This window comes from Puma concolor, chromosome B3, assembly GCF_028749965.1.
Source record: "Puma concolor isolate L17-30 chromosome B3, mPumCon1.1.hap2, whole genome shotgun sequence".
NCBI classification, from domain to species: domain Eukaryota; kingdom Metazoa; phylum Chordata; class Mammalia; order Carnivora; family Felidae; genus Puma; species Puma concolor.
Genome location: NC_141672.1, coordinates 29,120,736 through 29,142,913, shown reverse-complemented (window position 1 = coordinate 29,142,913; position 22,178 = coordinate 29,120,736). Strand labels below are relative to the sequence as shown.

Here is a 22,178-nt window from a genome sequence, read left to right as displayed (position 1 = left end):
AGTCGGTTAAGCGTCCGACTTCAGCCAGGTCACGATCTCGCGGTCCGTGAGTTCGAGCCCCGCGTCAGGCTCTGGGCTGATGGCTCAGAGCCTGGAGCCTGTTTCCGATTCTGTGTCTCCCTCTCTCTCTGCCCCTCGCCCGTTCATGCTCTGTCTCTCTCTGTCCCAAAAATAAAATAAAACGTTGAAAAAAAAAAAAAAAAGAGTCACTTGGTCTTCTGACTGAACCAGCTGGGCGCCTTGACCCATAAATTGTTTTTAAGATCCTAAATTATGGGGGCACCTGGGTGGCTCAGTCGGTTAACTATCTGACTTCGGCTCAGGTCACGATCTCACGGTTCATGAGTTCAAGCCCTGCGTCAGGCTCTGTGCTGACAGCCCGGAACCTGGAACCTGCTTCAGATTCTGTCTGTGTCTCCCTCTGTCTCTGCCCCACTTGCAGTCTCTCTCTCTCTCTCTCTCTCTCTCTCTCTCTCTCAAAAATAAATAAAACACTAAAAAAAAAAAAAAAAAATCTAAATTATGACCTGTATTGTCAGAGTGTTTTCTTCATTCAGTCCATGTTTGTTGTATGTTAACTATGTATTAGTCAAGCTCTTGAGTTTCAGATAATACACACTGTGGAGCCCCTGAGTGGCTCAGTTGGTTAAGTGTCCAACTCTTGATTTCCGCTCAGGTCATGATCTCGAGGTTTGTGAGATTGAGCCCCGCCTCCTCTGTCAGCATAGAGCCTGCTTGGGACTCTCTCTCTCTCTCAAAATAAATAAATAAACTTTAAAAAAAATGCACACTGTTGCACACAGTATAATATAATTTTCTGACTGAAGATATTTTTGTGCCATAATTATTTTAAATTAATAATTCATGAATGTTGTAAATAAGATTATTTGGTAACATCAAAATCAGATATTCTGAAGAAAAAAAAATGGGTTAACTGGCTGTTATTTCTAATTGGAAGGAAAATAACCACTACCATATGACTTCCTAAGTAGACATGTCATACAATCAAGTTCTTACCGGATTGTAATGTGGTTTTAAAAGAAATTCATAATCAAACAAAGGCAGTAATTATTGTACCTTTGTATTACTGCATGATTTTAGAGGAAAATGATATTTTAAATGAAGGCTTACTGGATAACTCCTGTATGTTGTGCATTTTTTCTAAGTCCATCAGGGAAATCATTTTTTTTTAATTTTTTTAATGTTTATTTATTTTTGACAGAGAGAGAGAGAATGAGCAGGGGAGGGGCAGAGAGAGAGGGAGACGCAGAATCCGAAGCAGGCTCCAGGCTCTGAGCTGTCAGCACAGAGCCCGACGCTGGGCTCGAACTCACAGACCGTGAGATCATGACCTGAGCCAAAGTCGGACGCCCAACCGACTGAGCCACCCAGGTGCCCCAGGGAAATCATTTTTAAAGGTCTCTTCCATTGATGAATTTATTGTCTGGTCAGGTTGAGAATGTGAACCGTATGTACAGGAAACCACAGTGCAAACAAAAATCAAATTATCACCCAGAACAAGTCATTTGTTTTACATTGTATAAGTCATCTGTGAAGTAAAAGGGTGTTCAAAGTGAAGTGGGATTGGTGAGGTCATCATTTATTTACACAGTTGTTGACAGTATGAGGGCAATCTAGTTGAAATTTCACTGGACTAGTGAAAGTTTAGATTAAGCTATTACTTTTTGTAACTTGTTAGCTATTGGACTAACCTACGCTTAAAGTTAGTCTTGCTACTGACCTCTAAAGCTTTTCCGGAGAAGATTCCATAAATGAGTAACCAAGGTTTTATCCTCTCCGCCTCCCAGAGAATTATGTAGAAGCAGGATGTCGAGCCAGACAGCTTCTCTCATAGCTATTTTTTTCTGAATAAGTTGAAAACCGTGCTCTTAGATATGTCAATATGATTTCTTAAATAATTAAGAGAGAGAAAGGTTGGGGGGCAGCTGCTCCTTATTATTAGGCTTAACCTGAGTTAGATTTGATAGACTTTAAAAAATAGATAATCTGCTTTTGATTGTTTGGTCATGTGTAATTTGTTGCTCATCCAAGGAATTTAACGATGGAAATAAACATTCATGACATGAAAAGTCACCTCCTTTCTACAGTATTCCCTGTCCATCTATTTCCAAGCCTTCTGCAGAATTAATTATCCCGGTCTCTGTTCCCTGGCCTTCTCTTCATTGTATTATGATATGTAGTGATAATGAGAAAAGGCTGTATTTCCAGAGAAGTGTTTGGTGAGGTTTTCTTTTTATGGTGGAGATTTTCCAAGTATATAGTAAACTAAAGTAGAGAGAAAGCTATAATGAACCCACATACCCATCTCCCTACCTTCAGGAATTGTCAACTTTCTGCCATTCTTGTTTATCTCTACATCCTTGTATCACACTGTTGTGTTCCTGTTGTGGCTGGAGTAAAATAGATCCTACGGAGAAGGATTTTTTTCTTTTATTTCCTTTTTTTTTTTTTTTTTTAGAGGAGACCTTTTCTATAAAAGAAACACCATTATTCCACCAAACAAAATAAAATAATAATTCCTTAGTAACATCTATAGTCCATGTCCAGTTTGGCCCAAAATTGTGTCTTCTAAAATTAGTTTGTACAAATCAGGATCTTGATAGGATCCCACACGTTATTTGGTTGATGTGAATCCTCAGTTTCTTAATCTTCTCTATAACTACACTCCTGACTTCCTCCAAGTCTTTCCCCCATGCTACTGAAGAGAACTGGGTTGTTTGTCCAGCAGGATTTCGCACTTTGTGTGTGTGTGTGTGTGTGTGGTTGGGGGGGGGGGGGTGTCTGTCTTTTTTTAAATCCTCTGTCCCACATTTTAAATTTTGGTGGTAGCATTCCACATGTACCCCTTTTCCCCCATATTTCCTATAATCTGATAAAGTTAAAGAATAAATTGAGTTTGGATTCAGTCTTTTTGGCAAGAATGCCAAGTGGTACTGTGTGCTTGCTACTGCTTCACATCAGGAAGCACGTGACCTCCATTTGTTCTAATTTCAGTGAAGAGTAGTGGATTTAGGTGGTATCAGTCTGATCCTTTTTATGATGATGATGGTGATGATGGTGATTCTAATAAATCACCAACTATTTGGTTTCCCTGAAATACAGTCCAAATAGGAATGGCAGGAAAAATGCTAGATTTTCCCCTCCTTTTACTCACTTTTTTTAATGTTTATTTAGGGGGTGCCTGGGTGGCCCAGTCAGTTGAGTGTCCGACTTCGGCTCAGGTTCGTGGGTTCATGAGTTCAGGGTCCACATCGGGCTCACTGCTGTCAGTGCAGAGCCTGCTTCAGATCCTCTGTCCCCTATCTCTGCCCCTCCCCTGCTCACACACTCTCTCTCAACATGAATAAACATTAAAAAAAAAAAAAAATATATATATATATATATATATATATATATATATATTTATTTTGAAAGTGAGAGTGTCAGCGGAGGAAGAGTAGAGACAGAGGGAGAGAAAGAATTCCAAGCAGGCTCCATACTGTCAGCGCTGAGCCCAACACAGGGCTCAATTCCACAGATCATGAGATCATTACCTGAGCCTAAACCAAAAGTCAGATGCCCAACCTATTGAGCCACCCAGGTGCCCATCCCCTCCTTTTATTTATCAATTTTCAGAACGTGAAATGAGTTGAAGTGACTGAGCGCTTTTAAAAAATATTATAGATGTTTATATTTGATGTGTTTCAGTCTACTATAATCAGTATTCTTTTTGACACTCAGAACTGTCCCACCCTTGGTTAGTGGATGCCCTTCAGGTTGCTTCCTGTGTCATTTGACGTGACCCTTGTAATCTTTGGTAATTTTCTTGCTCTCAGCATGTCAAGTTAGCCCTGATTCATTTACTTCTTCATTCTTCAGACTTGGGATCGCATTCATTTCTCCAAAGAGCTCCAGTCCCTTTTAGTAGAAATCTAAGTACTAATAGTACTCATTGTTACTAAGCTGTCATTGCTTCTAGGCCTTTTCTGTGGACAGGGTTGGTAACTAAGTTTTCGGTTTGGTTTTTGAAAAAAGAAAAGGAAATTAATGTTCCTACCAATATGCCCAGTTCAAATTAAAGATGTTAAAGGGTTTTTATTTAATGTATTTGATTTTATAGTGATATCTCTCTTCTCTTAATGCTGAAAGGCTTGTTTCCTAATAATTAATGTAATTATTTGCTTCAACCTACAGTAAAGCTAGCATCAAAAGAATTAACTACATGTAACAAGACTGCTGGGTGCAATTTAAGATTTCTCTGCTTCTTTTATATCCTAGGATATATACTCATGGGGGTGTATAGTCAGAATGTCTTTTTTTCTTTTTAAGTTTATTTATTTATTTATTGAGAGAGAGAGAGAGAGAGAGAGAGAGAGAGAATACACGTGAGCAGGGGAGGGGCAGAGAGAGGGATTGAGAATCCCAAGCAGGCTCCATGCCATCAGCACAGAGCCCAGTGCAGGGCTTGATCTCACAGCGTGAGATCATGACCTGAGCCAAAACCAAGAGTCAGACCCTCAATTGACTGAGCCATCCAGGAACCTCAGAATATCTTTTAAAATTAGTTAATTATGGGGGCGCCTGGGTGGCTCAGTCAGTTAAGCGTCCGACTTCAGCTCAGGTCACGATCTCACGGTCCGTGGGTTCGAGCCCCGCGTCGGGCTCTGGGCTGATAGCTCAGAGCCTGGCGCCCCCCTCCAATTCTGTGTCTCCCTCTCTCTCTGCCCCTCCCCCATTCATGCTCTGTCTCTCTCTGTCTCAAAAATAAAAATAAACGTTAAAAAAATTTTTTTAAACTCAAAAAAAAATAAAATAAAATTAGTTAATTATGTTGGAATTAAAATAACTTTAAAAAAATAATAAAACAGTTTAAACTTTTGTACTGTGAGGTTATGCAAACTTTATAAATTCAAGTTATTTTATGTCAATTTTTAGAGATTGCCTTTTTCTAATTAATTTTGTTTTTCAATATATAAAATATTAATATGGCGTCCCAAAGAATGAACTTATGAAATAAGGTACAAAGTATCTACCTTCCATCTCTATCCCTTCCCCCTCTCATTTCTGTCCCTGAGGTAACTGTCTTTATTAGTAAAAATGAATACCAAACCTGATCGTTCCATAGTTTCTTTTGAAAATATAAGTAAATATGGGGCTCCTGGGCGGCTCAGTCGGTTAAGTGTCCGACTCTTGATTTCAGCTCAGGTCATGATCTCCGTGCTGGGTATGGAGGCTACTTGGGATTCTTTCTTTCTCTGTCTGCCATCCCCCCACTCATGCTCGCTGCTCATCTCTCTCCCTCCCTCCCTCCCTCTCTCCCTCTCAAAAAAAAAAAAAAAAAAAAAGAGAATGTAAGTAAATGTGCATATGTGTTTTCCCTTTTTCCTAATTTTCCACATAAGGTAATACGCTATATATCGTCTTCTGCACCTTGCCTTTTTTTGTGTGTGTGGCCCAATACTTCTTTTTTTTATTTTATTTTTTATTTTTTAAAGTATACATCCAAATTAGTTAGCATACAGTGCAACTACATCTTGCTTTTTCTTCACTTAACAATATGTCCTGAAGATCTGTCCATAACAATATATAGGTAACTTCTTTATTCCTTTTTATAGCTGAACAGTACTCTATAAAGAGGAGTCCCCTCCATAAAGATAGGTATTTGGGTTGTTTCCAATCTTCAGTTATTACAAATAGTGCTGAAATGAATGGACATGTGAATACCCTATTTAATATTTCTGCTGGTATATCTTTAAGATAGTTTCCTAGAAGTAGAATTGCTGGGTCAAAGGGTAAAATGTATACGTAGTTATACTAGAAAAAAAAAATTTCTTGTACACAGTGTTTAAGAATTGAAAAGGAAGAAGAATTCCTTTTTCTTCATATATGAATAAGTTATTTCAGTAGACATATAGTTGGCCTCCTACTGTGTGCCTGGTATCATTCTAATTGATGGGGATACAGCAGGAGGTTCTACAGAACTTCATGGAGCATAATTGCAGATTTGGATAAGTGCTATGTAAGAAGTGAATGGGTTGATATGAAAGAGTAGAGTAAGAGGATTCACTTTGGATAGGGTAATCAGGGTAGGCCTCTCTGAAAAGGTGACATTTGAGCTGAGACATGAAGGATAAAAATGATTAATGCCGCCATTTATTGACTTCCCTACTATATTTTCAGATTTTCAGACTTTTGCAAAGTCTGCTCTATAATTCCTTTTTTACAGAGAAGAAAACTCAGAAAACGAAATTACTTGCTCAAGACCTTGAAACTTAGAAACAGGGGATGGGATTTGGATGAAATCTAGACCTAATTCCAAAGCCAGATAAGATAAACCTTTTTTTACTGCATTGCCTCTCTTAGCCAGAAAGAAAGCAGTGATAAGTGATTTAACATAGTAAATGGCTTAGACTCTTATTTTAACCTGGCAGAAAGACAGTGTTTTGCTTTTTTCTTTTAAAAAAACATTGTTCACATTTATTACTGATTACAATTTCACAACACATAGGCTCATTTTATTTGGGAGTATTTGTTATAAGAAAATAGAACTTCTTGTCCAAGCTAAAATTTCAATATCTGTTTTTATTGCTTTCAATTTAATGGTGGTTGTATGTTTAAAATACCATCTCAAAAATATCCCTCAGATATTTCTAGCCTATTAAAATGATGCACCTTCTAAGTATCCTATTTATTTCATAAATATTTGTTAAAATTTTTATTAAAGGTACTTTAAAAATTTTTTTTAATGTTTATTTTTATTTTTGAGAGAGAGAAAGACAGAATGTGAGTGGGGGAGGGCCAGAGAGAGGGGGAGACAGAATCTGAAGCAGGCTCCAGGCTCTGAGTTGTCAGCACAGAGCCGGACGTGGGGCTTGAACTTATGGACCGCGAAGTCATGACCTGTGCCAAAGTCAGACGCTTAACCAACTGAGCCACCCAGGTGCCTCTAAAAGGTACTTTAAAGTGTTTGTGTGACTTTAGTAAATGAAATAACCAAATTGTTCAAGGTTCTATAAATAGAATAACCACAAAATTCATCTTAGGGAGAAATTTTTTTCTTGGTACAAGCACTTATTAAGCACATAAAAGTATTATTTTAAGTGTTAAAACAACCCAGTCAGGTTGATACTGATCGCCATTTTATAGACGAAGGAGCTGAGGCACAGAGAGGCTACATAATTTACTTGAGATCGCCTTCTAATAAGTGATAGGATTTAGACCTAAAGTTCAAATCCTATGCAGTCTTTGGTTTTGTATCCTAAGTATTAAAAAGGTCATCTCAAACAGTAAGAAAGTTGGGAACTAATATTATATTCTTCCTTGCTGGTGAGTTAAGTCCATGTTATTGTCCAATGAACCATGCGTGAAGATTCATAGACATTTCTTTTAGTGTCTTAAGCTAGAACTAGCTGCAGTTAAAATGCAGATTCTAATTTTATAAACAAGGCCACCTCTAACAATATTAAAGTGAAATGATATTATTTCCTGGCTTAAAGAAAAATTCTCCAGCAACTATAGGAATGCTGTGGCATGAAGACAGCATCTTAAATCTCTATGCAAGTCATACACAAAGTGTTATTGCGATGAAAAAATAGTGGCGTGAATAATACCTGCTCACAGCCCAAGACACTTGATGTATCTTGGGCCTCAGTGTTTGTTGGATTTTGTAATTTCATGAGCAAGATTTGTATTTTTTTAAAGTTCTATATTTCTGTGTGTTCCACTCGATGTCAAATCTGTATTCTTAGATTGTAGGGTTCCATTAAAAAAAATAAATAATCTCAGCTCCTCCTCCCTCCACTCCCCCTCCCCCCACACGCTCATTTTGTATAATATGGTAATGATATCACCGTAGCAGTAATTACGGGTCATCTTCATTTCTTTCATCTCTGCCTGTTCTGATGGCTTCATTCCTTTGACGGAAAAGATTTGGCTCTGGGTGCTATGATTATTTTGTTAAGCGTTATTCGAATAGACAGGAGTGAGAGAAATTAATCAATCCAAATGCAATTAGCATCATGTTTAACCCAGTGATGGACGTCTCAAGGTGAAACAGCTAGGGGAGTTTCAGACATTATTATTCAATCCAATGGTTCTTATCTAAATTATAATCAAGAGAGGTTTTTATTGGCTTCTCAGTGTGAAGATGTAACTCTTTCCCTGCCCTGGGGGTCAAGAAGACCGGCCTTATTCTCTGTAGACTTTAGTTACTGCCAGCACCTTGAAGTAGAGATGTTCCAAGCAGAAAGTTGTCTTAATGTCCAAGTCATTTGAAATTTATCTATACTGTGATCTTGCTCTGATTTTCCTGAGAGTGGAATAGAGCCTATGGATAAAGTACTCTAACTTGAGGCAAAATATTTTGTGTACCGATTAAGTCACTTTGACTAGTTGTTGTTTTATCTTAACCTTCCATGATAGATTTATTGCTCTCCTCATTTTGTGGATGAGGAAATTAAGACTGTGTGAAGCTGCTAGCCTTTGGTCATAATAAGTGTTTCACCACGATGTATTACTATGGATGCCCTGAAGCATGAATGTTCTGCACAGATTTATAAGTGTTTAGTAAAAGTTCTCACCCCAAGAGCATTAATTCATTGCTTTGATCTCATTGCCTTTCATTCAGGTGAGTTTTACCCTTGAAAAGGGAACCAAATGCAACTATGAAGTAGGCCTCTGAACCCCTCTGAAAAGGAAACAAAATACAAATAACTTGTTAGCTCTCATTCCTGGGCACAAATCTTTGGGGTTTTTGTTGTTGTTGTTGTTATTTTGGTTTTTTTGTTCGTTTGGTTGGTTGGTTTTTTTGTAGGGAGAAGGATGATAAGGATTGAATATTTGAAATCTGGTCTTGTTTTGCTCTTAAAAGAGGGCAGGGCAAGGAGAGTCAATGGAGAAACACGGGCTTTCCACCTGAATACAACATTTTTCAAGGGCCTGACAATTAAGATTCTTCTACTTCTGCTTTCAATCTTCAGGCATCATGGCTGACACTTCCCATATTTTATGTTCCTGCTTGATGTTTTATACTCTGAGAATAAATCTGTTGGCTGGATATTTCTGTCCTTTTTTTTTTTTTTTTTTTTTGTCGTGAAAAGCCATTAAAATTATTTTCCATATTGGAATTGTCCAAATTTGTTTACCTGTACATTGAGTACTGGTTTTTCTTTTTTATATTATGTCTTGGATAAAACATTCTCTAGAAATTGGACTTAATGTGAATTGGAGGGGAAATGTCTGATATAAAATCATCTTTGTCTGAATTCCCTGGAGGGAACACTCTTCTCACTCATCCCACCCTTTTGGAAGAAAAAAGTCCTGTTAGAGAGACAAGACACCCAATAGAAAGAGAATCTGGAAAGGGTGCCCAAAAAAGGCTTTTTTGAGAATTGTCAGGATGGAGATTTTCACAGTCAGTGATAGTTTGGTTACAGATGTAGCATCCAGACTGTTCTTTTCTCAGGTATATATTTTAGTCTCCTTTTTGAAATGCTTATTATGCCCAAAGAATAGGCCAAAGCCTCAAGGCTGTTCTGCTTACATTCAAATGCTACATCTATATTTTAGAGAAAGTGAGGTTTCTACTAAAGACTCTTACTTGCGAACTCTACCATGGGTTGATTGAGAATGGTCAGCAGACCTTCTTACAATTACACCACCTTCTGAGGGCCACCGAGTGTCTAAACGAGGCTCCAGGAGACCCCTCCTCATCCATGACGCTATACTCAGTTCATAGCACCTTCTGTTCTTGACAATGACACCAGCACCAGCTGCTCTTGTGTTAGAGGCATTAAAAAGTGTTTAGCCTTTGACTTGAATTATCGATCACTTACTGGTACGTTTTGTGCGGGCGTCCGAACTGGAGCATGGTGAAGAATCTCCATCTGGCAGACCGCCCCGGTACTGGTCTGCTCTGCACCGGCTGTATGCCAGAGCAACAGAAAAACCTTCCACGTTCCTGGGAGAGAGAAATCAGAATTCGAAATGCCGTTGGTTTCCTTTTATTCCCTTCTAATGTATCAAGATAACCTCTGAACAACTAGCTCCATCGCAAGGCCACTTCTGACTTATTTGAATCTTCCCTAATATCCAGCACATGGTGGTCACTTCATGTGACTATTCATCCAAACTATTCATCCTCCCCCCACTTCTTGCTTCTCTCTCCTGCACAGCACACAGTGATGACTAGGAGATCCCTCTTGTCATAGTTATTAAAATGCATTCGAGGTTTCAAGGACGAAAAAAGTAATTTTTAAAAGAGTCAAAACCATAATTCTAACAAATGGCATCATTTCTGTGAAACATCTTTCTATGAAGCTAACTAAATAAATAGCTTTTTAGCACACTGATTGAAACTAAACTAGGATTTTATGTGTTCCTCTTTGCTGGAAGAAGCCCCTGGTGTAGTTTGGGAAGGTAGCTGCCTCTAATACCCAGCATTACTCCGGCAGATTTGATTCTCCAAATTATGTGTGTTACACAGAAGCAAAACATTCATGTGTCCTTTTGTTTTGCATTTGAGATCTTTTAAAAAGTAAAGTTTGACCCCCTTTGCCTATCACGATACTGCCTGAACACTGATTCGGTGCAGACCTGGGACCTCTTGTGAAATGGCAGCTGAGGAGCTCCAGCGCTCACCTTGGCCAGTGAAAAACCCAAGGAAGGAAGGAGTCTAGACTAAGAACGGTAGTCATATTAACTTGAAGGTGGCAGGGCGGGATTGTTCTGTGGTGCAATTTAAGAGGCGTATGCCACTGAGTAAACTAATGAGGGCCATTGTGCACAACAGGGTTTATCAGTGAGGCAGTTCAGATACCAGTTTGATGGGCAACCAATTCACAAAAGAGACACACATGCACAGTTGGAAGTAGAGTTTGAAGATACATTCCAACAGCAGACTGCAGTTTGGTTCAACCACATCCTGACCACTGCAGTATGATTTCTCTGTTCTTTCATTTTCCCCTTCCTCCTTCCTTCATTGTACATAAAGCAACTGGTGTATGTACACAAGCATATGGCCTTTTTTAAAAAAACTGAATGGCCATTACTGTCTTTTGATCAACATTGAATGGATATGGAATGGGGTGAAATACTGGTTCAGTGAAAATATTCCCTTTCCCCATTAGTGGCATGCTCATTCAGCTCTTATTAGCTTGTATTTCCGTAAATTCTTTTGCTCTCACTTTAACAACAACAAAAAATCCTTGCATACCTTGTTCATTTGGAGAATTTTAATGTTTTTCATTTGTTATCGTAAAACCAAGGACAGTCATATCACTTTTTTGTACGTAGCTGTTGCACGTAGGACAGTTTGTCTTTAAGTAGAGATAAATTGCTCTAAAAAGAAATGAATCCTAGATAGTTGTCCCATCAAGTGTCTCTTTGCCTAAGTAAACTCTTGTTTGAAATGAAAGAAAGAAAAAGATAGTTATACAGTAGCTAGCATTTACTAAATGCCTATGTGACCTGTTTATTAATTTCACCTGGAACAAATGAAGAACCCAAGGGGGCCCTGGCTGGCTCAGTTGGTAGAGCATGCGACTCTTGATCCTCAGGGTCGTGACTTGAAGCCCCGTGTTTGGTATAGAGCTCACTTTAAAAAAAAATAAAATAAAAGGAGTGAATTTTATTAAAAAAAAAAAAAAATGAGGAAACCGAAGCTCGGAAAGATGTCTTCAGTGACTTGCCTGCAGTGGTCATTGTAGGAGCTGGGGCTCGATTCCAAGCCTGTCCGGTGCTAAAAGCCCTGCTCTTTCCACGGTGGTATGCCATTTCCTTTGTTCCCTGCCAGTCATATTAGAGTCTCCTGAAAACAGCCTGTTGTACCTTTTCTCCGCCTCACAATGTTTTTAATTATGTTGAGGCACAGAAATATTTAAAGTAGTTTGCATTGGAATTGAAAACCAAACATTATGAGTTTCTCCCATTTCATTAAAAAGTTACTTAATCTTTACATTGTTCTCTACATTAAAGCCGAGCAGAATTTTATCAGGCAATTGCCTTAAAGTTATAATCTGGAAAATCTTTCTGTAATGAAACCCATATGTCATGGGCGAAAGGTGCAAAGCCCTGGCAGAGAGGGTTGGTCTCATGAGAGATTCTGCACCCAATCTCGTTAACCAGGGTGCCTCTGGTAATCCCTCATCCCCTCGCTGGTGAGAAATCAATCTGTACCACTGAATCTTTTTCAACCAGCCACCAAGAAAATTTACTGCAGAGAAGGCAGTTTGGGGATAGTCATTGTGGAAGGGGAGCCAGAGGCAAGGCTAACTGTAGATGGAGGGATTGGAGAAGCTAAAGAAGAGATTGTATTAAGCCACACGCTACCTTCAGAGCAGGCAGGATGCAGTCCTCCCTTCAGCCCTGACCTCCCTAAGTATACCCAGGTATTTACAGCTGCCAGAACCTGACAGCCCTAGGGAGGCCATGAAGGGGGTAATAGAAACTGCATAAACCTGGAAGTCACTTGTAGTTTATCCATTTGCTGTCCTTAAATGTGTACAAGTGGTCTCCTCTCCCACATTCTCCACAGCAGTTCACGCATTCACGCTATGGTGACAGTCTATATTGTGACTTTCTCCGTTCATGGTCTGTGCACTGCAATAGAAGGGCCTGTCAATCATGACTTGACATGGAGGTCCTGCTCCTCTTCTGAAAAGCATACAGTGTGGTAGCTAATGATCAGTGCATCCCTCTTGGCATAATTTTTGGAATGTGGTAGCAGGGTTGCCTTCCTATTGAACCTCATCATCCTAGAGAATTAATCTAGAATTTAAAAAATAGTTAAGAAATGTTACTAACTCTAGGTAAAACTCTAGCAATCTTATTGTATCTAGGATTGTCTTATAACACAATGTTGAGAAAGGAGAACCAGGAGAAGAGAGGAACTAGAAGCATGAAGCTGGGAAGCACGTACTCTTACCATGGCCATTAATGCAAGAATCGTATCAATCTGTAACTAATGGGAGAAGAAGGGATGGAACGAGGCAGGGAAGTAGAAATGTCTTCCTCTCTTCTGTAAGCAAGCCAGAGACATCTCTAAAGGTTTTTCCCTAAAGAGATTTGAAATCTCTAGTGGAAGTTTTTTAGTGAAATACATTTACATATAAAACCCTGCTGGAAGGGGTGTGTGTGTACGCATGCGAGCGTGTGTGTGTGTGTGTGTGTGTGTGTGTGTGTGTGTGTGTGTGTAAGAGGAATACAGAATAGTAGCAGAAGGCTGTCTTCCTACTCCTAATGGGATTTTGTAGCAGCATGTGCGAGTTTGTTTCAGAAGTCAAAAATGAACAGATGTTGGTATAAATTACCTCTGTGTCTGATGTCTTGCAAATTAAAAGCGCGGTTGGCATCACTAAACAATTTCACTAGGTTTAGGGGGGTGCGGCTAGCAGGAGGTGATTACTATAGCAGGTCGGTAAGAATCTTCACACTGCAGCAAAGCAGGAAGGCAAGGATAAAGAAATGAATAAAATAAAGGGTATGTGAATTAATCAGAGATGTTAACATCTCTGAAAACAAGTGAACAGGAGGGCTCATGCTCTGAAGCTGCCCCTAACCCACAGCAATTTCTCTGTGTGCAAAGAGGGGTTGGTGCTTAGGATGTGATTTATAGGGCACAGCCCTGTTTTAGGGAGCAGCTATGTCACGAATTCGTATATCTCCTATATGGGACTGGCGAGTAGGAAAACTTTCTCCCCTCCCATGTAGAAGATGAAGTCTTTGAATTACTTCTACTTTTACGGTGGTTTCTGCAGCTCTGTGTACTTAGATTAGGTTGAAGGGGGAGGAATGATTGAGTGGGGAGAGGGTTGTTAAAAAGGATTGGTTAAATTCAAGGAGAGCTTGCCACTGAGAGACTTTGGAATCTGTTTATTTTGCCTTTTAAATCCTTTTGATCCCTCAAATAGATTGGGTCTTTTTAAATTTTACATCTTAAAATATCGGTCATTCTCCCATTTTGAGAAAAAAAAAAAAAAAACAGAAAAGAATCAGGGGGTGTGAAGGGCAGCAGGTAGAAATAATTGGCAAGATCAGTACAGTGCTCCTGGCCCAGGATTTTTAGAGCAAGGCTCTGCTCTACCCAGCAGAGTTTTGTAATACCCATGTTTGGTTCCCAGAGTACCTGCTTCTAGCCATGTTGCAGGATCATTTGATTCTATGTAAAACTCCTTAATAAGCACTGGAGAGTAGGCAGAAAATCCATCCAATAGAAATAAATGATGAGACCCACTCTGGCCAAAAGTATAAGTCAGTTCCTATAGGATCAGGCTGAGGGAAAAGATTCCAAGAAATGGGATTTTTTTTTTTTTTACATTTATTTATTATTTTTGACAGACAGAGATAGAGCACAAGTGGGGGAGAGGCAGAGAGAGAATGAAACACAGAATCCGAAGCAGACTCCAGGCTCTGAGTTGTCAGCACAGAGCTGGACACGGGGCTTGAACTCACAAACTGTGAGATCATGACCTGAGCCGAAGTCGGTCGCCTAACCGACTGAGCCATCCAGGCACCCCATGGGATTTTTAACATTGATAGCCTCCCTTATCACAGTTCACTCATTCATTCACTCTGGAAAGGTGGAGTGTTAATGGTGCCATTAATACCAAGCATGTTCCCTGCTGAATACCCAAGAGAAAAGCAGGGCAGGTGGCATTAGTATGCTGCTCGTTTTACAGATATAGAAACTGAGGCTCAGAGGTCTTGCCCAGCCCAAGGTGTCACCCAGCTGCTAAGCGCTAGAGCTGGAACTTAAACTGAGTTCAGGTCTCGTGTTATCTGAATGAAAGAAGTCCATGCTGCCTCCCCTGGGCAAGAAAGTACTTGTTAGGACTTCTCTAGGGTAGTTAGTCCTTGCCCCCCACCTTCATCTCTCCATTAATCTGGCATTACTTCCATCAAAGGAAATTATTTTTCTTGCCAAATAAGTAAAGTAAATTTAGAAGAAAAAAAAATCCCACAGTGGAGAGAATGAAGCACTGAGGGCGATTAACAAGTCTTACCGTTTGCCTCTAGAAAGGAAGGAAACTAACATTATTGTGTTCCTACTTGGAATAGTTCTTTTATATATTATCGTTCACCCAGCCAACATTTATTTAGCAGATACTAGGTCTAGCTGTGTACTAGCTGCTGGTAATATAAAGAATAACGAGGGGCGCCTGGGTGGCTCATTCGGTTGAGTGTCTGGCTCTTGATTTCGGCTCAGGTCATCATTCCATGGTCATGGAATCCAGCCCCGCATTGGGCTCTGAGCTGAGCGTGGAGCCTGCTTAAAATTCTCTCCCTTTGCCCCTTTCTCCTGCTCGTGCATTGTCGCTCTCTAAAAATAAAATAAATAAAAATAAATAAGAATAATGGAACAGAGTCTCCGCCCCCAATTCTTAACCTTTAGTGCAAGAAGACAAGCATATAAACAAATACTTGCAGGTCTTACAGTTACTTTGTAGGTATAGAGTTTGGTATAAATCCACCAAGGAAGTTTGATTTGAGCCAGGATTTATGGGCACGTGGGGAATGGAAGAATGGGCACATGGGGAATGGAAGCACTGGGGCTTCCATTCCTAGGTAATGGGATTTCCTTTCCCTTCGTGGGAGCTTCAGAATTTGTGAGAGATGAGGAATATATGGACTGCAGTTACCAGAAGCTTTCCTATGGCTACAGAGTTTGTATTGTTTTATTTCTCTGTTGTACAAATAAACCAGGAACTACTAAATGTTAGTAGGGAGGGGGAGTAGAGCCCATTCATCTAGCACCATCTCTGGGCTTAAATAAAGCAGCAAAGAGGCTAGGGTGAAGGTCCTTCTCATTCTGCAGGTGCCTCTCCAGCCACCTCACTGATTGGCCAGGATGGGGACATATTCTTAGGAGGCCACAGGCACAGCCTGCTGTGTGCCCACTGCATGGTTGCAGAAGACTTCTGGCCTCCACGACCAACCATTGGACACTTTCAGCACTGCTAAATCTATTTAAGAGATCCCAAAAGACAATTTTGTGGGGATGAGGATAAAGGGGTTATTATAATACATACGCTTTTTGAGGATTTGCTTGACGGAGCTAAAACAGCGGGCTTCTGGAGTGGCCCTTGTAATTGAGAAATGTTTTACTTTCATTTCGAAGCCTCATATGTAGGAAAGTAGCTGTATAAACCCTCTTGTAACTACAGCATTCAAAGATTGATGGTGCTGAAAGTCAGAGAAAGACACATAAACCTTGCCTGGCTATATTAAATATCTAAGGACTGACAATGCCAAGAGAGAGAAGACCAAAGCTCTATAAACCCTACTTTATTACACCATCCACAGATGAACTGCACTGAGGGAATATAAACTCCGTTATACTACAGCATCCAGGGACTACCACTGCTGGGAGATGGGGTAAATGATCTCTCATTTTGATTTGAGATTATAAATGTCCAGAGACCAACAATCCAAAGAAGACTCTAATCTTGGTTGGATTGTAGTCTCCAAGAGCAACCCCCCTGACATAGTGAACATGAGTATTAGGTTACATTCTTTTTTTTTTTTTTTTAATGTTTTTATTTATTTTTTGAGAGAGAGAGACACACAGAGTGTGAGCGGGGAGGGGCAGAGAGAGAGAGGGAGACACAGAATCCGAAGCAGGCTCCCGTCTCCGAGGTGTCAGCACAGAACCCAATGCGGGGCTCGAACTCACAAGCTGTGAGATCATGACCTGAGCCGCAGTCAGATGCCTAACTGACTGAGCCACCCAGGCACCCCTATTAGGTTACATTCTTGAGAGAGAGGTAGGGTTGGAGGAATTCCCTGGAGACTTTTTAAAAATTTATTTATTTGGGAGGGGGAGAGTGCATGCAAGCTGGGTTGGGGGGTCGGGGGGGGAGAGAGAGAGAGAGAGAGAGAGAGAGAGAGAGAGAGAGAGAGAGAGAATCCCAAGCAGGCTCTGCACTGTCAGCACAGAGCCCAGTGCAGGGCTTGATCCCACAAACTGAGATAGTGACCTAAGCTGAAAACGAGTCCAAGGTTTAACCTACTGAGCCACACAGGGGCCCCTCCCTAGGGATTTTTTTTTTAAGGTAGATGATAAAGTCTTCCCTGGTTGGCCTGTGTCTTCTAGCAATTGTCAGCTTCAGAAGAGCTTTGTACAGTTTTAGTAATTAGTAGTTGTTCATCTTTCCCTCTTTTTGGAGGTTAGTGGTGACTGAGTCTGTTATGGTCACACCTTTGTATACAATTTAAATCAACCTGCATTTGGGGCGCCTGGGTGGCGCAGTCGGTTAAGCGTCCGACTTCAGCCAGGTCACGATCTCGCACTCCGTGAGTTCGAGCCCCGCGTCGGGCTCTGGGCTGATGGCTCAGAGCCTGGAGCCTGTTTCCGATTCTGTGTCTCCCTCTCTCTCTGCCCCTCCCCCGTTCATGCTCTGTCTCTCTCTGTCCCAAAAATAAATAAACGTTGAAAAAAAAAAATAAAAAAAAATAATAATAATAAAAAAAAAAAAATAAAAAAAAAAAAATAAATCAACCTGCATTTTTAAATTACATTTTCCTGAGATCTCCTTTCCAGATTTTGGGTTTTCATTGATCTTCCATTTGTTGTGATTCCAGCCAGAGAGATGACAAGGGGGAAATTTCTCAACATTCTGGAGAAGCCCAAGAAGTAGCAGCTGCTTGTGGACGGGATGTCCTGGGGACCGGAACCATGCTCCCCTCCCAGTGCAGCTGTGACGATGTGCAACTCTCTGCTCCCTGGCGAGAGGCCGGAGGGTACACCTCCAGGACTGACCCTCTCCCCCTGTTCCTGGCATTCTGCGTCTCGGAGGACATTCGGCGGCAAGAGAGGAATCTGCTTTACAGATTCTCTACAGAAGGATCAAGTGCAGTTATTCAATCAGCTTCCAGACTTTGACCGGCTCAGCCTTGGATGTGGGGAACACCAGGGGGCGTATCATTCTTAAAGGTCAAAGTGCTGCTCTCTTGTTTGAAGAAGTCAGTCAGGAGCCCCAGGATCTTACAATTGATTTGATTTGGTGATGGCAAAGTCAGTTGTGAACACGTTGTTTGGATGGGTTCTTTTGACTTGTACTTGATATCTTAGGAAGTATTTATGGTGAGGAGACCAAGAGACCAATCAGATTCTGAAACAGACCAGGCAACCTGACCTGTGAACTCTCCAGTATATACTGGGTTCCAAGAATCCCTAGCTGGAGAAGCCAGAATCTTTTTGAAATGCACACCTGCTTTAAAAGTTCTGTACCTCCCACGATAACCCCATCCCCCAGTGCCTTTCATTCCCCACCATCCGTTCTGATTCTAGGAAAAGGGGATCCCTGTGTATCAAGTCCCTACTGGGATTAGCTAGTGAAAGGCTCATACAAAGTTGTATTGGATTCTAGACCTCAAAGACTGAGTTAAAGATGAAAGAAAGGACTTTTGAGTTCTAGCTCATCTGTTACAATTTCAAACAAGATTCAGTATGGCCTAAAAGGTAGGAGAAGAAGGTTGTTTGCAGGAGTTCCCGTTTGATGAAAAACTAGAAACTCTACTTGACGTGAAAGGAATGTGCTGTGGAACGGTGGCAGTGTTTTGTCCCCTTGTCCCCTCTCGTGGCACGTATCAGATATTTCACCAACGTAACAGAAACACACACACACACACGAAAGGAAAGGGAGAATTTCCTGACTTAAATACAACTCTTATGGAGCTCTTTGCCAGTCATCTGTCCCTGTGTTAAAACCTGAAAACCTAACCCATGCGTAAAATTGATTACACACGTTCTCCATATTTTGTCTTATAAGGCAGCCCCCAGCCTCTAATGTTCTGTGAAGTACATGAGGTTTCCTAAACTTCATGCAGAGAACATCCATGTGGCAGTTGTCTGATGGTGTTTGGATACAAGGAAAGTTGTGGGTGAACTGTTGGTCCTGAGTGTCTGTGCTAGGGTGCAGCACTGTTCAGTTTAATAGCTGGTCCGTTAACTATTTCTGGCATTTGTGCCTTGTTTCCCATGCTAGAATTAGTGTTGGATTTTTTTCTCTCATTTTTGCCATCCATGCAATTTTATGTATTGATAAGGGAGACAAACTGAACACAAGTCACAAAGGGTAAGTATGAGAAAAGACATTCTGCCTGGATGCGATATAGAAATTCAGTCTGGAGAGGCATAGATTTTAAGTTAAGCTTATTATTGGCATTCCTTTTTCCTCTAAATACGGTTGAAGTGGGAGAGGGAGAAATAGAGAGTGGGAGGGGAGGGGAGGGGAAGACAAAAAACAGTGCCATAACGTCACATTCTTCCTTTGCTCTGTTTTTGAGAGTTGATGATATCAGGCACTTTTAAGTGCTTGGGGAAATTGAAAAATATATGGAGAATATGAGGATACCTCCCCAAAACCAACTCAGGTCTGTAACCCGAGGCTTTGTAGTTGGTTTTCTGGTCTGCTTTGGCCTTTCTTTTACTGTCATCTTATTCACCAGCACTTAATGTAAGTAGATGTTTTAGAATTGCGATATTTATTGGTTTTGTATTTGTCGTCCTTAAAAATGTTAATGATGTATTTTTATATTGATATTATAAATTGATGTATAGTTGTGTGTGTGTGTGTGTGTGTGTGTGTGCGCACGTGCGCTTCAGGGTGTTAGACGACTGTGCTTTGTATATGATGGTTTCTGTGTTGTCATAATAAATACGTCCCTTTTATAGGAGAGTGAGTTTTTCCTCAAAGGGCCACATTGCATATTTAAAGCATACGCTTCATCAGAAAGTACAACTGTAATGATAAATAACCTGCTGGTTTCCCCTCTAATATCACAGTGGGTGGTGTGGGGCTTTATGACCATCTACTACTTGGTCTCCCAGCTTCCAGCCTATTCTACCAGCCATCCAAGCTCATTACTACTCAACTCCTTAAAGTAGTTTTCTTTTTAAGTTTTGTTTAAGTAATCTTGGCACCCAACATGGGGCCCAAACTCACAACCCAAAGATCAAGAGTCACACGCTTCTCCAACTGAGCCAGCCAGGTGCCTCTCAACTCCTTAAAGTACTCCTTAAAAACCTTTAATACCTCCTCATGTCAAATAATAAAGTCTGGGTGTCTTATCCTGGCATTTAAAACTCTCTGCATGTAATCCTAATCAACCCTCTTCTCCAATATATGAAGTCTCGGTTCCAGTTAATCTGAACAATTCCCACTTCCTCACTTGAGTGTCTTTGCTCATGCCATTTGAGTTCCTAGAAAGTCTCGAATCCCTTTTGCACATATCAGACCTACCCTTCCTATTAACACCTGATGAACCAGCTGGAAATAATCCTTCCCCTTCCCCCCGCATTCCTACAACATTTATGTATAACATCCTTACAACTCTTCCCAACCTAGCCTTATATTTAAGTGATCTGAGTGCATATCTAGTTATTCTTCTGTGTCTTCTTTGAACCGGAGGGGTCAATACCTGCCTGTGGACTTCCAATTATACATGATGGGCTGAAAACAAATATTTCTCTGCCACCTCCTAAAACTCTTAGCGTGACTTCCTTTTCAACTCCGCTCAAGAACTAGAGAAGAGCAAGTATTTGTACAAGCGCTGTCCCCCATTGATAGTTTACCTGCCATAGAGCAGAGCATCATGCCCTTTTAGAGAAACATTCTGTTTGAGAGAAGTAAATTGCGTGGCATCATTGGCTCATCATTGATTTCCAAGAAAACAACTGGGTGGGCAGTAGGTTTCTTTGATCTGGAAAAGCACGGCTGGCTGGCTGACTGACAACAGGGACAGCATTCAGACTGTTCTGTCCTAAATCTTTATAGAAAGTGGGGTGCCTGAAGTGGCTCAGTCGGTTAAGTGTCCAACTTCGGCTCAGGTCATGATCTCACAGTTCATGATTTCAAGCCCTGCGTCGGGCTCTGTGCTGACAACTCAGAGCCTGGAGCCTGCTTCGGATTCTCTGTGTCCCTCTCTCTCTCTGCCCCTCCCCTACTCGTGCCCTGTCTTTCTCTCTCAAAAATAAACAAACATTTTTTAAAAATGAAAAAAAAATTAAATCTTTAGAGAGTATTTTCCCAGTAAACAATTATGTATCATTTGCCCACAGGTTGGTTTTGCCTTTCCCTTTGCCATTCTGAATGCCTTCCCTGTAGAAGCACCTGTTGTTGACTGAGCAGCACTGTCTTGAGAAGAATAGCATCGGTGCGTGGAGGCACGTTTCCAAATTCTTATTCAAGTCTTTGCTCATCAACCGTCTTACTGCTTCTTGCTCACTTCAGGCTCAGATTCTTGGCCTCTGCTGACTTGCTTGGCCTTCCTTCCATCATTAGAGCACTAAAAGTTCACAGGCTATTAACTGTATTAATATCAAGATGCCATTATTAATTTTTCTTTATCTTTTTGTTACCCATTTGTCATATTTTTTAAATGGACACTTGGTAACTGCTGCTTGTTTGTGGCCCTCCAGCTGCAGCTTATTGGAGCTCCTCTGGCTTCCGGGCCACGAAAACAGAGCTGGTGAGTCATTCCATTGCCTCTACACTTATGAAGGGTGTTTGGACTTTCACAGGAGCTCTGCAATGAAACCGAGAAATTACCTTCCCAGTGCGATGCTCTGGGCCCTCTGTTTCCTCCAGGATTCAGGCATCACAGAAAAGAAACAGGCAGAACAGGAAGGGAGGAAATGGGCTGGTGGACTGAGGTGAATGGGTGGTCCCAGTGGTCACAGGACACGATTTCTTACCAGCTTTCAACTTCTACGCAAAATCTACCTACAAGCATTTGGTTATGTCCTCCAGTTCCTGTTCATCCTCTGCCAGCTATAAGGCCCATGCGTGGGCTTCATTTCACCAGAGAGCCTTGTAGCCCCCACCCCAAAGAGTGGCCTCTCCGAGTTTGTAAGTTCTGACTGACCTGAAACTGACTTTTCCTACCTGTGTAGGCTTTTTGGCACTTTGGAGATGTGTCCCCGACTGTGCCCAAAGAGGCCACCAGCCTTCCCACTCTTTGCCCAACACTTTTTCTTCACGAGCAGGGTCATTTGGGGGCTTCAGGTGGCACCAGGTGCAGCCGGGAGGCTCATGGTTGGCTCAAGTGCTGGCAGAGCCTGTTAATTAGCACACGAACACCCCAATGCTCCATTAGCCAGGCCAGGCATTCGGAACCTTCCCCTCCTGTGGGCCCCTTCCTCCTAATGAGAGCTGGAAGAAGGGCCCTCACAAAACACT

At 41.1% G+C, this 22,178-nt stretch overlaps 1 protein-coding gene and 1 pseudogene across 3 annotated transcripts in view; both read left to right on the top strand.

Moving 5' to 3' along the window:
• LIN52 (lin-52 DREAM MuvB core complex component) overlaps window positions 1-19,714 on the top strand; it is a 112,851-nt gene extending 93,137 nt beyond the window's left edge. For all 3 annotated transcript variants that reach the window (XR_015252198.1, XR_015252199.1, XM_086709313.1), the window contains one exon: window positions 17,578-19,714. Coding sequence is in view for 1 of the 3 variants with exons in the window: in XM_086709313.1 (XP_086565439.1) it covers window positions 17,578-17,633 (56 nt within the window). In the remaining 2 variants the exon portion in view is untranslated. The remainder of the gene's footprint in view (window positions 1-17,577) is intronic.
• LOC147579839 (small ubiquitin-related modifier 2-A pseudogene) lies at window positions 3,413-11,668 on the top strand (annotated as a pseudogene).
• Window positions 19,715-22,178: the final 2,464 nt, after the last annotated feature.